At 54.9% G+C, this 14,773-nt stretch overlaps 1 protein-coding gene across 6 annotated transcripts in view; it reads left to right on the top strand.

Moving 5' to 3' along the window:
• The window catches only part of IKZF3 (IKAROS family zinc finger 3), a 37,525-nt gene extending 26,578 nt beyond the window's left edge, over window positions 1–10,947 (top strand). For 3 of the 6 annotated variants that reach the window (XM_075443763.1, XM_075443760.1, XM_075443761.1), the window contains 2 exons: window positions 2,681–2,797; window positions 7,894–10,947. In XM_075443763.1, the coding sequence (XP_075299878.1) occupies window positions 2,681–2,797; window positions 7,894–8,597 (821 nt within the window). In that variant the 3' untranslated portion in view covers window positions 8,598–10,947. Of the gene's footprint in view, window positions 1–238; window positions 368–2,414; window positions 2,546–2,680; window positions 2,798–7,893 lie in introns of those variants that run through there. The other 3 variants (XM_075443765.1, XM_075443764.1, XM_075443762.1) reach the window with 3 other exon arrangements.
• Window positions 10,948–14,773: the final 3,826 nt, after the last annotated feature.

Below are 14,773 nucleotides of genomic sequence, written 5' to 3'. Positions count from 1 at the left end.
ATGCCCCAGAACATGTTATGTGGGTCAGTAGTTACTGTCTCTTCGGCAGTCTCGTCTGAGTAAAGGCTGTTGTGACCTCTGCAGGAAGCCGCTTCTCTGCCCTCTTGACACTAATTTAATAAAGCTCCCTTGGTGGCACATAAATAACACTGAGAAGACAAGGAGGCACTGAGACGCTGCTTGGAGCTCCAGCGCGTTTCTAGGGCTGGCTAAGAGGACTTACAGAAATGTCACTCGGAGTTCTGTCAGAAGATAAAGATTCTGAAAATGTGACTTTAAAACTTTAACAGAACTGAGTACAGCTCATGAAGTTAAAGACTGAGAAAAAGAGGAACTAGAAGAACATAATAAGAAAAATGGAGAGACGGTAGGGACCAGGGAGCTGCTTTCATGACATGCATGAATTGTGGTGTCTTTTTTTTTTTTTTCTTTACAACATAAACTTTTGAATGTACAGCACTGTTTGTATCATTATGTTGTTCAGGGTCGTGGTGGGTTGTTGGGGTTTTTAAGATTTATATTACCATTATTAATGACTTGTGCAATGATCCTGTCAAGTTTACAAGCTTTCTGCATTGAGGATAGTTGAAGCCTTGACCTGCAGTTATCTGAAGATGATATGAAGAGCTCAGAAAGCACATGCAAGTTTTGGAGCGTGAGAGTTAAACAGAAATTCTGAAATTAGAAATCCCACAGCATTGTTTCAGGCATTAACTAGAGCTTCTGGCCAGAATCCGAAGGGATGATGATGTTCTGCCTACCAAGCTTTCCCTCACAGTTTCTGCTTAGCCCGGTGTTTTGTCTTGCCCTGTCTCAGCCGTTGCCTGCCGGCTTGGTGCTCCATGCTGGGCGCAGGTGCGCTTCAGCAGTTGAGGAATAGATTGATGTAAGTCCCTAGACATATTAGAGTAATTAGGAATGCAAATCAGCCTCAAAGAGCGGTGTGCTGTTACCTGCAAGGCCCTGCGCCCGCATGCCCTCTGTGGGGCTGGTTGTGGGGCGTACCGTGGGTTTCCAGGGCTGCGGCCGTGCCGCGCAGAGCCCTGCTATCCCATCCGTCCCGAGTCCGACGCGGAGCCAGCGTTTGTGGCATCGGGTGCTTGTGAAGCGCTTCACGTTTTCAAGATGCTGAACAAACGTTATGCCTCGTTCTGGCTGAGGTTTGGTGAGTCACGGTTTGTGCTCGCTGAGACTCGTATGATGCCAAGGACAGCAGTGACACACACGGAGTGACTGCCTTGGAAATGTGTAGGCAAACGCTGTGCTGGGCTATGGAAAGGTGATGCTGCAGTTTTATCACTGGCTGCACTTAGCAGACTGCAGTTTAAGGCCAATACTTAACAAAACTGCGCTTAGCAAGACAGAACTGATACCGAAATGCTAGTATCCTTTTCCGCTGGCATCACCTCTCTCGTGTGTAGATTATGCTTCGCGTGTTCAGGTGTGCCAGTGCAAGAGTAGGATAACACAGCGGCCAGGATTCTTTCACAGCGAGAGCTGACCTTTTGTATTCCCTTGGGAAAGTGAATTACCCTTCCTTATCTCTGTTTTCCTCTCCTTAGACACCAACTCCTGAAGGCACGGGCAGTCTCCTAAAACGTGTCTGGCTTTCACCACCGCGGTCCCCAACGCTGAAAGTCGCAGTGCTACGTTTTAATATCAGAGTACCACTACCGATACTTGTTCTTCAGGCGGGAGCGAGCTTGCTGGGGGGAAGCGGCAGCAGTTACGCTCGGTATTAGTCTGGCAGTAGCGATATGAGGTGGCAGTCCTTCGGCTGGGCTGATGCCGCTCAGCCGCCTGCGCAGCCCCCGAGGTGCGGGCGAGCGGCTGTTTCCGTGAAACGCCGGGCACCGCTTCGCAGGGCCAGGGGAGAGCTCTGGAGGATGTGCAGATCCCTGAGATGGTCGGTGGCCCCGTCTCGAGGGAGTGAGCACCGGGCACTTGTGCTTTTCCTGAGGTCCGAAATGCTGGAGAGTGGAGTGAGCTTTAAAACGCGTGATGCTAACGCTTAGAGGTGTGCCAGAGAGAAAACATGCTCAATTAATTTTAGTCTGTAACGTTTAGGAAAAAAAATGAAGTGATAACGACACCTGAAAAAAAAGAGTTAGAAGGCAATATTGAAAAATGATACTCTTATTTTAACATTGATATATTTTGTGCAAGTTTCTTGGTGGTTAGTGAAGAAGGCATCTACGCACGACTGAGGTCTCACAAGCGTAGCGCGAGCCCTGCGTCTCTCGGAGTGAAGCGCGGTGTCACTCTGCAGGTGTCACACAGTCTTACTCAGAGTAAAAAAGAAAGGCTGACAGAGGTTGTGTCTCCATCTACACTCTGTAACCAGCCCTTCCAGCCAGTCGATTTTACACTTCCTCTTGCTAATGAAGATGCTGGGGTTGCATGGTTGATGCTCCGAGCTGGGGACGGCGAGATCGGCGCCTGTGCTGTGCTTGGTGCTGCTGACTGCAGCTGGTGCCCACGGCGCGGGGAGCAAGAACGATGGAAAAGACAAGTTTACAGCAGATCTCCAGACTGTTTCCTCCCAGTTAGTGTGGCAAACTCTGGAGATTAAACCATTCATCTCTTCCTTGTTTTTTTTTAATCCTTTTTTTTTTTCCCCTTTTCACCTACGTGTTGTGTTTTTTGTTCTTTTTTTTTCTTTTCGCATTTTCCAAACTAGCAAGCGTGGAGGCGAGGCACATCAAGGCAGAGATGGGGAGTGAAAGAGCCCTTGTGCTGGACAGGCTAGCAAGCAACGTGGCAAAGCGAAAAAGCTCAATGCCTCAGAAATTTATTGGTAAGAACAAAAAACCTTTTCATGTGCAACAGTTTAATATGTGTGAGTTGGTAACCTAGAGTACAATGCCTGTGCTTATTTTAAATCTCCTTCTCAAGTTTGTCATCTAATCTAATACAAAAGAATATAAATGAATTAACTTCGATTATTCTGATGTGTTTTTAGTGATTTTCTGTAGGCTTTTGATTAAAATAAAAAAGGATATAGTCTGTTAGAAACTTACTGGATGGGAGCTGCCTCTGTGCTCTGTGTCTATTTGTGTAGAGAATTTATAAATATATTTTATGAGCTTCCGTGTGTTGTTTCCAGTACCTGTGCACTTGAAATGTTGGCTGCTAGGTCCTTTATCGGAAAAGAACAGGAAGGCTTAATGCTGTTAGGAGCTGAGTGCTGGTTCTAGTCAGCGGGAGCTGAAGATGCTCGCAGGATGCCTGTGTGGGATAAGGCCTAAAGACAGAGAAGTATTGGATTTCTGTTAGTCATCCTGCTGGACGTGAACATGATGAAAAAATATCACATCCTTTCTTGTGGTAATTTAAGCAGCAAGATGTTTCCATAGCATTTTCTTTGCATTTCATTTTGTACGGTCAGAGTTTTGCGTGCTGGGGATCTTGAATACTAGTTGGACAGGTTTTGTGTGTCAGCGAATGCCTGGTCCTCTTGGCTCATCCTGCTTCATTAATTTGCCTTTTAAGAAAAGAAAATGCCACTCCTGTGTCCCGAGTAAAGACCTGGCTCAGCAGCTGTAGAACGGGAGTACTAGTGGTGCCTAGTCTGTGGCATTCGGGTCGGTTACCTACCGAGGGCTGGCGGTTCTCCGTGCCAGCCGTGCTTCAGCCCGGGGGCTGCTGTGGGGCTGGTGTCCCCCCACACGCCCGGGGCGGGGAGCAGCGGGGGGCTGGGTGCGCAGGCAGGGCCCGGCCGTGCTCAGATGGACCCGGCTGCCGGGGCGATGTCCTGAGGACCGTCCGCAGCGCCTGGGGCTGGGCTCCAGACCCGGGTGCGTGGGTGCTGCGCCAGCCGCGCTGACAGCAAAGCGGCCGCACTGCTGAAGGTAGCGTGGCTCGTGCTGGCTTGGGGGGTAGCACTGGACCTGCAGCTTTGAAAACCGCTGCCTTTTATCTAGACAGCTTAGTACGGCTTGAGAAAGGTCACCTTGTAGACAGGCGTAGAGTAACCCCAGCGCGCTCCACCCGAGTGCCTTTGGGTTCTTAATATTGAAACTGTTGACTCTGTGACTTAGACCTGACATCTCATGCTCTGATTCAAAAAGTAATACTAATGCAAATACTTTTTAAAATCTTTAGCTTCCTTTTTTTTACCACTGAGATCAGCTTCACCCTGTGTGTTTTACAATCGTTACAAATTCAAGCTTTATGTATTTTTTTAAGCACATCTGCACCAGGACACGAGCACTCAGCATGCACTTAACTTTGAGTACTGGTGTTTTTCGGATTTGTTTTACCAGCGTACTTGTTACTGTGTGGGACAGATCCTGCTGATTGGTGATGGTGCTCAGCAGCCCCGTCTGTAGGTGGCATGAACTGATACTGTGTCACACGAGGGCTTTTGTGGAGAAGGTGGAGGACTCGAGGCGGTTTACCTAAAGGAACAAAAGAATCGTTTTCTGAAACTTACTGTTTTTCTCGAACCTGAGTGACTGGCATGTTCTTGTTAGAACATGTGAAGAACTTACTCATTTGGTCCTTTTTATCCCTGGGAGGTGCGTTTGCAAGAGCGGTCTGTCTGACCTTGACTTGGCTTTGGTGACTTTCTGAACCGCCCGTGTCGGAGCGCAGATCTGCCGGGACAGCCTGGTGATCGCTTGGGAAGCGGCGTTCTCGGAGCGGGTGCTGATTTTTCATTTTGTCAGGAAGAAGGGACGGAGTGGTGTACTGACAAGGCATCTTTGTTTGGCTCATTTCTGTGAATGAAGTCTATTGATCAGAAAAACCCCATGTTATGACTATTCGAGGGCTTCGCAGAGATGCACACAGGCACCGGGAGTCTTGCCCGTTTTTTTTCACATTTTTCCCTTCAGTAGCTGCCTCGGGTGCACAAGTGTTGGTCTGAAATAAGGACTCGGATCAGCAGACCGTGTGCTTGACTCCTACCCTCTGCCCGAGGCCCCTCTGCAGAGCCTGCTCCTGCAAAGGTTTTGCCCTCAGCTTTTCCTGTCGTTAGGAGGAAACGAGGATTTGGATGCAAGTTTGTGATCTGGTGTTCCCGGTTTTGCTGTGGATTTCCATTTTGTGTGTACAGGGACCGAATCTACAAACCCTGGCTTTTTGGACTTCCCGGTTTGATTAATGAACAGATCTTAAAACAAATGAATAAAGAAAAATTAAAATAGCCTGGCAGAATAGATGCCTGCGCTGGTGGTCCTTCGCTGCGGTGTAAAGCAGTCCTGGGGCTGCATCTCCAGTTGGCACCAGTCGGACTGACCAGTGCCGTCAGTGCATTTCTGCCACTTTGCACCAGCGGAGTATCTTGACCCACAGACTTTTATTTCTTCCTTTTTAGAAACAAGCCTTCCCTGAGACCAGGAGTAAAAATACATTTCTCATAGTGGTAAAAGCGCTGGTGCGGTTCTGCCCCAGCAGCAAACACCATCATCCCCCAGTGTGCCCAGTCGAACGAGACCTGGCCGGCTCTGGGCAGCGCGGCGGCAGGCAGCAGGATCACTCCCTGTTTCCAGTGTCCACACCTCGCCAGGCTGCGAAGATCTGTGCACGTTTCAGAGCAAGCGAAGCATCGCTGAGCAGCACAGGAGTGCGTGTCGTACGCCGCGGCTCGTGTCTGGGTTCCGGAGGCGAAAGCTTTTGTGCTGTGCTGAGACAAATGAAAAAAGAAAGAGGAAAGCGGCTCTGCTAACCAGTGGCTGCTCTGTAACCAACACTGGAGAACCTGTAAATTTAACTTTTAATGTAGTGTTTTTCAGTAGCTTTGTGGCACTTTGCCTGGTGCAGATAGCAGCTTAACTCGGAATAAGCTGTTGCGTCGTCCTCCGGCTACAAAGATAAAGCATCAGCTGCTTTTGGCACAGTGCAGCTTGCTCGTCCCCAGGCCCCGTGTCTGCCTCTCCCTTTGCTAAATCGTTGATACCAGCTTTCTCCTGACTGATTCTGTCGGGTTTGAGGGAAGCACTGCTCTGGCTTTTGTCCCTTTCCATGGGAAGGTTTGCTGCGTTTAACTGAGGGGAAACAAAACAAGCCACCAAGAGTGGACCCCCATCGCTGGACTGCCACACGGTGCCGTAGCTTGGCGTTCTGCCGCTGCGATTTGCACTTTCTGGGGCACTTTCGTGCAGATTCAGCCTACCTAAACACAGGCATCTGGCTGAGGTATCGAAATCAGACACGTGCTGGCCTTGGGCGTCCGCTGAGACAGCGGGGAGCGGGCGAGAAGCTGTTCTGCAGGTAGTGCCTTTTCCTCCCAAGGTGGCTGAGAACCGGCGCGGTCTGGTTTGCAGCCGGATTTCTTGCGCTCTCATAGAAGGAGTCCGCTGATGATGTGCCGTTGCTTTTTAAGGGTGTACAGCAGCACGGCACACTAATGGGTGTCAGGAGAGCAGCCACCAGGATTCTGGAAGAGCAGGATACTGGGAGAGCCTCAGCGACCGTGCGTTGCGGTTTTTTGTGTCTTACCTCATGACAGAGGAAGCTAACCCAAAATTTTTAGGGAGTCCTGTCTATCTTTGCTTTTGTTACTTTTTTTTTTTTTTTTAATTTCAAATCTGTTTGCGTCTTTCACTTGCCTGGAGCTTGTTTAATGAGTCATACACACGTGCTCTATCATTTTGTTTCCTTCTGTGTGAAGCTGGAGAGCCAGTTTGGTTGAGGGTTGGACGCAGTTACATTTTTGTGGTTCGCTAACCTTTTTGAGTGTTTTAGAAGAGAAACGTGAGCTCCGGGTTTTCTGCCTCTGCAGTGAAACCTAATGGGTTTCATATACATTGAGTCATGGTGTTGACAGGTGACTGATAAACATCTGCACTACTCCAGTTACCCTAACGAGGAGATGAGTGGATCTGGTGTTTGCAAGGCACTTGCACATGAAACGCTTGGCCTGGTCCATTTTTTTTAAAGCTATGAACGATTTTGTTTTATGTAACCACAGAGTTCGGTTACTTATTTCTAGACATTCACCGAAAAAGTGACTTTAGTCCTTCTGGGGTGCAGCGTTCTTTCCCCCTGGCCCGCAGACAACTGGTCGCAGCGTGCTGCCCAGCCCGCCCGGCCCTGCCCCGCTCCCTGCCCGGAGAGGCACCGCAGATTTCAGGTACACGCGGCCTGAGCTCTGCTCCCGGTCGGTCTCATTCGGCGCTCTCGGAGCCTCTCACAGCGGGGAGGAATGCGCTGCGCTCCGCTGTCGCTCGCCCCGTGTCGGGAGACCCTGGAGGTGTTGTTCTGTGCATCTGCACGTAGCTGCCAGCATGAGGTTGTCCAAAACCGTGCGTGGACTTCAGAGGAACCAGGCGTGGGGCAGAGGAAGCTGTAGCTCGCAGAGGACAGTGGGGAAAATTGACTTTGGTGTCCAAGGAAGTGTAAAGAAGACTCTGTCAGATGGGCAGAAGCAATGAAAAGTGCAGCAGGTCTCAGCCAGCGCTTGTCTTTACTTTTTCGCTGAGAGAGGGGCACGCGTCTTGGGGGACAAGTCAAGAACGAAAGGTTGCAGTCTTGGTACCCAAAATGGCATGTTTTGGTTCATTATCCATTAGCTCTTTTACAAGTATTTTCATTAATGATTAGCTTTTTCTAGGAAAAAAAAAAAAAAGATGAGAGAAGTTAACCTATGGAACCTTTGATAATATTCTTCCTCTTAAATCCCAGAATAATTTTTAAAAACTGATGAGGATTTGTCCAGTAAGTATCCTCACCACCTCCTCTATGAGATTTTTTTTTGCTTCCAAGCCTGAGCTTTAAAAAAATACCAAAACCCACCCCACCCAAAAGCTGCTTGTGTATATGACCAGCCTCTTTCAGCAGAGAACACTTCATGCCTCTCCAGAGACTACCGCCATTTCGGAGAGGCATCGCAGAGTTCAAACGCTGCTTTACCCACCCGGGTCACTGAATACCTCTCCTCTCTTGCAGGTGAGAAACGCCATAGTTTCGATGTTAATTATAGTTCAAGTTTCATGTACGAGAAGGAAAGCGACATCATGCAAGGCCGCATGATGGACCAAGCCATAAACAACGCCATCACCTACCTTGGGGCCGAAGCCCTGCGCCCGCTCGTGCAGACGCCGCCAGCGCCCACCTCCGAAATGGTGCCAGTCATCAGCAGCCTGTACCCCATTCCGCTGACCCGCGCCGACGTGCCGAACGGCAACGCGCAGGATGCGGAGAAGAGCCATGGCCACCTCAGGGACAAAAGCCTGTCTTCCGACAGAGCCCTCTCCCCGAACAACAGCGGCCAAGACTCCACAGACACTGACAGCAACCACGAGGAGCGGCAGAACCCTGCCTTCCACCAAAGCCCGATGGTCCCCGCGCAGGCCCACAACGGCCTCCAGTCCTTGAAGGACTTCCCAAGGCCGTATGACATCATCAAGCCGCCCGCCATATGCCCACGCGACGCCTTTAAGGTCATCAACAAGGAAGGGGAGGCCATCGGGGTCTACCGGTGCGACCACTGCCGCGTCCTCTTCTTGGATTATGTGATGTTCACCATCCACATGGGCTGCCATGGGTTCCGCGATCCCTTCGAGTGCAACGTCTGCGGGTACAGAAGCCACGACCGCTACGAGTTTTCCTCACACATTGCACGAGGAGAGCACCGAGTAGTACTCAAATAAACGGACCGGCGTTCCAAGGCCAAAGGCTTTGGTTTAGATCGCAGGGGAGGCTTGTTGGTTTGGTTTTTTAAGCAGTGTGAAGAAATTCCTCGAGTATTTTTCTATGCCAGTTTTTAAATGAGTATCTCAGGGAGGTGGCACCTTTTTATATTTTTTTTACTAATAATTCAGTGTTCTGTAGCATCTATGCCTAGCTGCTGTGGCGAGTGGTACTGTATAAAGTACCAAGGAGCAGAGACCGATTTTTATACAAACTTTATTTTTGTGAAAACTCGGAGCCATTTAAGATGTTTTTATTTTTTAATGCGCGTTTGTTTTTATAATGTGTGCTTTAACTCAGCACAGAGGTTTTCGTGCCCTGCTGCTGGTTCCCCTGCTTGGTCGGTTGCCTTGTCAGAAGGACGCAGGAGCAGCTTGTTCCGGCTGCCACAATCCCGACGGTCTTCAAATGGCCGAAACAAGGAGAACACACATCTGGGAAGTGTTATTGATTCCTCTTTAAAGGTTTTCCCCTAAGTCTTAAAGAGCGTGTGGCCCCACCACACTTTCATTTTTCTTACCCCTCTGTTCACTTTCTTTAAAGTCACTCCCACGTGCGTCTCAGTAACAGCCAAATCAGAAGGGAGACCTGTTCTGGGGCCGGGGTTTTTGAGCGGTGCGCGTGTTTGGGATACCCGCTGAGATCACTGGTTGGCTCGTCCGTGCGGTCGGGGGGAAATCCTGATTTTCACTGATGGAAAGTCCTCCTTGCTGGTGGATGCCGAGAACCAGGATGAAACTGCGCTGCTCCAGCACAGCTCTGGCAGCAGAACTCGGGGCCGAGCTGCCCGGCTGGCGGCAGCCCTGGCACGCGGGATCCCGGCGCTGGTCTCGCAGCCGGAGTCGCCCCGTCCTGGCAGCAGGCACCGTGAGAACCCGCGTGCACCAACGTGTGGGAGCTGACGGCTCGATCGCGCTCGCTGGTTTTACGTGGGGATATCCCTCAGAGTGAGATCTGCTGTTTTGCAAAATGAGTATTTACCATTACTTTGAAGCTGGTTTTTAAAATAGTTCTTCTAATCTAATCGTTGCTCTGCAGCTGTATGATTAGTCACTGCGCTGAAGATATGAATTCGATAACGGTTTTGCTGAGTGAGTGTTTATTCTTTGCAAAGTATTTCTGTATAATGTAGGGTTAGGTGTGTTCTGCTGGACTTTTTGCATCCATCATTATGGTTTGAGATCTCCATTGCTTTTGTATTTTTGCCATGTTGCCGGGCCAGTACCTGTGGGGCTCTGTCCACTTCCACGAGGGAAGGCTGGGGCGCAGGGGCCGAGGTAGGGTGCCAAGGGCCCAGAAATGCCAAATTTCCTTCCTCCCTCTGAGCTGGGCTCACTCTTCAGGCTCAAATGCTTCCTGCTTCCCTGAATGTTAAGGTACAAAAAAGAAAACTACATTCAGTTTTCCCAATAAGGGTACACCTGAAGGAGGATAAATTAGCCTGCAGAGAGCTTGGCTATCTGCAGCGCGGTGGAAGTGCTCGATCCTAGATCCTGCTCTGCGCTGGGGGTGAGGAGAACTCTTTTCCTGCCGTGTGTGACGTTACGTGCGCAGTTACAGGTTCGGGATCTTTTCCAAGAACCAATTTCCCGTCATGAGGCACGTGCAGCGAGCAGGTGGACGTCGGCTCTTCCCCGCTGAATCCCCGTTGTCACCGGGCAAGAAGCGATCAGTCGGCGAGGCTGCGGTTCCTCCAAGGGCTTAGCCCCGTCGTCCGAGGACTGCCCAGGGAAGGCTGCATTTCCCCGCTCCCGTGGGGTAAATCGCTCGGTACGGCCGGCTCTCCCGCTGGGATCTCGGGGGGACATCGACGCGCGCACCGCGGCTGCTGAAGACGCTTCTCATGGTTCGACGGAAATGAAGAAGGTTGCATGCGGCGAAACGTAACATCGTTTGCAGAGGAAGCTCCGCCGATCCCCGAACGTGTGTCACGCAGCCACGCCGCTGCCGAGTCCGTGAAAACGCTCTGTGGATGGCTCTCCCCCTCCCCGCTCCCCGCCAGGCAGGGCTGCGGCCGCCCACCCCTGCTTCCCAGCGCAGGGAAGCCATCGACCACCGCCTCTGAGCAGCTCGCTGTGAGCCACGCGCCCAGGTTTTGGAGAGGAAGGAGGGAGAGTTTCGCAGTTTCTGGCCTTGACGGCACCGTTTTCCCCCCACTGCTGGGACAGAGTCGTGACTTCAGGACGGGCTGAACCGCAAGAAGTTCCCTGTGCTGTGTGGGGTTGCCGAGCAGGGACGTCGTTACAGCTCTGGTGCTGAGCGATCGCGTGTTGTGGAATTTCAACCCAGTCATTTATTAAAATACGTATATTTTTGAGTACCATTCATCTGCTGTGTGATGCTCGCCGTGTGTGTGCCTCCCCGAACCAGGGCCGAAGCCGACGCTGGCTGTGTCCGGGGCGCAGGGCTGGAGCCCCGTGCAGAGCCAGGATCAGCCCCCCTCTGCCGCCCTGGGTTGGGGTCCCCGTCCCGCAGCGCCGTCCCAGCACCCTCATGGGCCGGGAGGTCAGCGGAGCTGTGCAAATCGCCTCATCGGGGGAAATGGAGGGAGAGAAACCGCTGGTGTTGGTTGGGAGCCTGATTTATTCTGCTCCTGGTTTGGTTATTTTGGTACGAAGCAGATTTCTGCTGGGACCGTTCTCTCTGAAGGCGCCCCAGCCAGCTGCTTCGTCTGTCTCGCTTGGTTTATTTACTGCTGAATTACACCTAAACAGCGGGCAGCGCAGAGGAAACTGGCTTTTAGCATTACGAATTGAGCCTCTTGTGCTGAAAATTGAATTTTTTAAGAATTTCAGTAGACTCTCATGTACGTGACAGTGGAAGGGACCCCGGGTGCTGCGCCGTGCTTCGCGGCTCCCCACCCCAAAGCTCATTCCTTACAGCCACGAAAGCAGGGACCATCGCAACGCCCGAGCCGGGACGTGCACGGCGAGTGCTGGCTGACGAGCCGGAGCGAGCTCGGGGGAGTGGGCCGGGTGCTGCTCGCGTCCGTCGCCGCTGGGCCCCGTAAATCACAACGCGGCGATGAGACCTGGGAGCAGGCTGCGGCCGTGGTGCTTCCACGCGGCGGCTGGGCTGCGCAGAACACGGCCGGTCACTCCGTGGGGTGCCGATACACGGCGAGATTTGGAGATAACGTAGTCTGCTCCTCCAGCTGCTGAAAAACGCTGTCGGTCTTTCGTTGTGGGTTGGGTTTTGGTCTTTATTGGTTAACAGATGAACGATACAATGCCCTTCTCTGACCTGGGGCTGCTGCCTGCTTCCCTTGTCTCCCCAGGAAGCCTGGGACAAGCAGTCGAGGGAGGAGAACAGCCCAGATTTACCCCGGTAAAATTCCCGCGGGATGCCCTGGGCGCCTGCCGGAGCGTGCGGGCCAGCAGCCGCTCCCGGCCTCGACGCTCGCTCCCTGCAGCGTGGTGTGCTGCGAAGCGCCGGCCTCTTTGCCCGGGTGTTACCGAGCGCAGTCATAGCGAAACCGGTGCCGGTAGCAGTGCGGGGGAGCCAGGAGCCCTGCCGGTGCCCGGGTTTGGGCCCGGGATGCCGGGGGTTTGCAGGCGCTCCCGGTGCTTCTCCCGGCAGGGTCCGGAGCACCGGCCGGCGTCCCCGGTGATCTGCGTGGGGACAGGTCTGCTCGTGCGGCGGCAGCGTGGGGTGGAGGCGATGCTCAGCCCCACGTCCCTGCGCCTGCACCGGGACCTGCGGGTGCCCCGGTGGGTGCGGGGCAGGCTCAGGGTTAACGTGGGGTGCTGGGGGCTGCGCCCACCGTGCCGGAGCACATCAGTCAGACGGGAACGTCCCGGGCGGTGGAGGCTCACACCAACCCTCCCACAGCCCTTTTCAGCACCTGCTTTAGCAGGTTGGCGTTGTTCACGCTTACTTCATGCTCTCCTGACACCTTCTACCGCAGGGAGCTGGACACACTTGAAACAAAAAAAAAAAAAGAAAAAAGAAAGTCAGGAGATCCTTTTTTTCTTTTGCCTCCACTTCCTTCCCAGCCCGGCCGAAACGCCAGTGCCAGGCGTTGTTTTCCCCCGGCTGTGACGCTGCCGGGTGGCTCCGACGCTGGGGCGAGACGCTGCCAGCGCAGCCGAGGGGCTGGGGGCCGGGGCACGGCGAATCCCCCAGCGAACCCCCAGCCCGCTTCTGGCTGAGCGAGAGCTGCTTTGGTGCTGAGAACCCCGGCAGCCCTCCCCTGCCTGGAACCAAACCCCCTTCGAGCGCCGGGCGTATGAGAACGTTCAGCTGGTGTTATGACAGAGAGATCCTTATCAGCCGACACGCCGCAGTGGTGATGGAGCGGGGAGGAACTCGTTTCCCCCGTCGTGTCGAAACATGCTTTGTAACGCAGGAAAAATCCCGTAAAAATGCTGAACTGCATCCTCGGAGCATCCCGGCCGGCTCTGGCTCCCTTCCTGGTGCCCGAAGACCCACGGTGCCGGGAGGGGAGAGCGGTGCGGGGGGACGGAGTCACCGCCGCCACGTCCTCCTGGTCCCCATTCTCCAACCTTCCACCGCGTCACACTCCCCCGCCGAGGACGCGCCGGCATTTCGCAGCCCTCCACGTGGGCTCGGCCGGGCTCCTGCTGCCCCCAAAGCCGGGGGGCAAAGCGTGAGGGGGGCCCGGGGCCACCCCTGGGCATCCCTTGGGGGGCTGCGTGACAGCGGGCGGGGGGCAATGCCCCGGGGCTCCCACGTGCCGGCCCTGCGGCCGCGCAGCCTGCGAACGGGGGCAGCGGGTTCACGCCACGCCTGATGCCCCCCTCGCTTCGCCGGGAGGGAAGTGAAGCCCCCGGGGAGCCGCGCGCTCCCTCGCCATTCCCGCCGGCGGGGTTATATCGGGCGCCACATTTGCATCGCAGCAAGCTGGCGCACCTGGGCGGCGAGCGAAAGCCTCGGGGGAGCGGCTGGCGATTGTCACACGCGGGCTCGGGGCGAGGAAAGTCCCGGCGGACGATTGTTTTTAGAAGAACTGGCTTCCGAGCCGAGCGGCTTCGGCCCCTCGGGCAGAGCCCCCAGCCCGGCGCCCAACGGGGCTGCGGCGAGGGGTGGGATGGGGACGACGCTCCCGGGCTCTGCGCTGGTGCTCCCGGGCTGGCAGTGCTGTGTCTCAGCCCTAAGCACGGCTCCACTGCCCCCCACCCATGGCGGAGCCCCCCACCCAGCCCAGGCCACAGCAGCTCCCTGTGCTCTGCCCGGGATCCCCTTCCCATGGCGGGCGTTGCCGAGATGGGCTGTGAGCGGGGCCGAGCCCCCCGAGAGGCGCTGGGGACAATCCTGCCACCCCCCCATTGCTTCCCTGGCAGCAGCCCCATTGCCGCTTCCCCGGGGACGGGGGACACCGTGGGGCTGGGGGTGTCTGGGGTGGGGGAGGTCCTGTCCTCCCTCAACCCCATTTCCCATGGCTGTGGCTCTTTGCCGGGGGACTGAGCCGCAGCCAGGGTCCCCCCCCTCCTTGTTGCTCCCCAGGGCTGGCTGCAGCCCCCCCCGTTCCTGCCCCCCGGAGTGGAGAAAGTTAGTCAAATCTGCAGAAACCGCAGCGGGGGGGGGGGAGAGGCTGCGTCTGCACCACCGCTTTGATGTCACCCCTGCACGTCCCGCAGGTGCTGCGCCGTTGCCATCGCCCCGGGGCCATGGTCCCCACCGCCGCTCTGCCATTACCTCTGCGAGAAGGGGGGGAGAAGGCAAAAATATTTCCTCTCCTCCCCCCCCAGACCTTTCCCCACGGTGCCTGGAGCTGGCTGGGCTTGGGCACGGGCTGGTGCGCGGTGACGCAGCCGCCGTCCAGCCCCTGGCAGGTGGGGATGGGGGTCATGGCGGGGGGTTGGGGGGCTGCACAGGGGACCCCGCATCCCTGCCCCATGTGCATCCCTGCACCCTCCACCCTGGGCACAGGCGAGGCCACGGGGCGTCCCCAGCCCCAGGAAGCTTGGCGGGAGCCGGGAAGGTTTCTGCGACGCGGCCCCACGACGTCGAATCATGGCGGGGCCTCCCTGCGGTTTCCCCTGCTCTCACCTCCCCGGGCGCAGTCACGCCAGGCACCCACACGCCATCACCCTGCGCCCAGCCCGGGGGGCTGCACGGGCTGCACGCCCCCCCCCCCCCCGCTATCAACCCTCGAGATGGGGGGGAGCCCCCA

Source organism: Opisthocomus hoazin, chromosome 26, assembly GCF_030867145.1.
Source record: "Opisthocomus hoazin isolate bOpiHoa1 chromosome 26, bOpiHoa1.hap1, whole genome shotgun sequence".
Lineage (NCBI taxonomy): Eukaryota > Metazoa > Chordata > Aves > Opisthocomiformes > Opisthocomidae > Opisthocomus > Opisthocomus hoazin.
The sequence above is the reverse complement of the archived record's forward strand: the minus strand, read 5'-3'. Positions and strand labels throughout refer to the sequence as shown.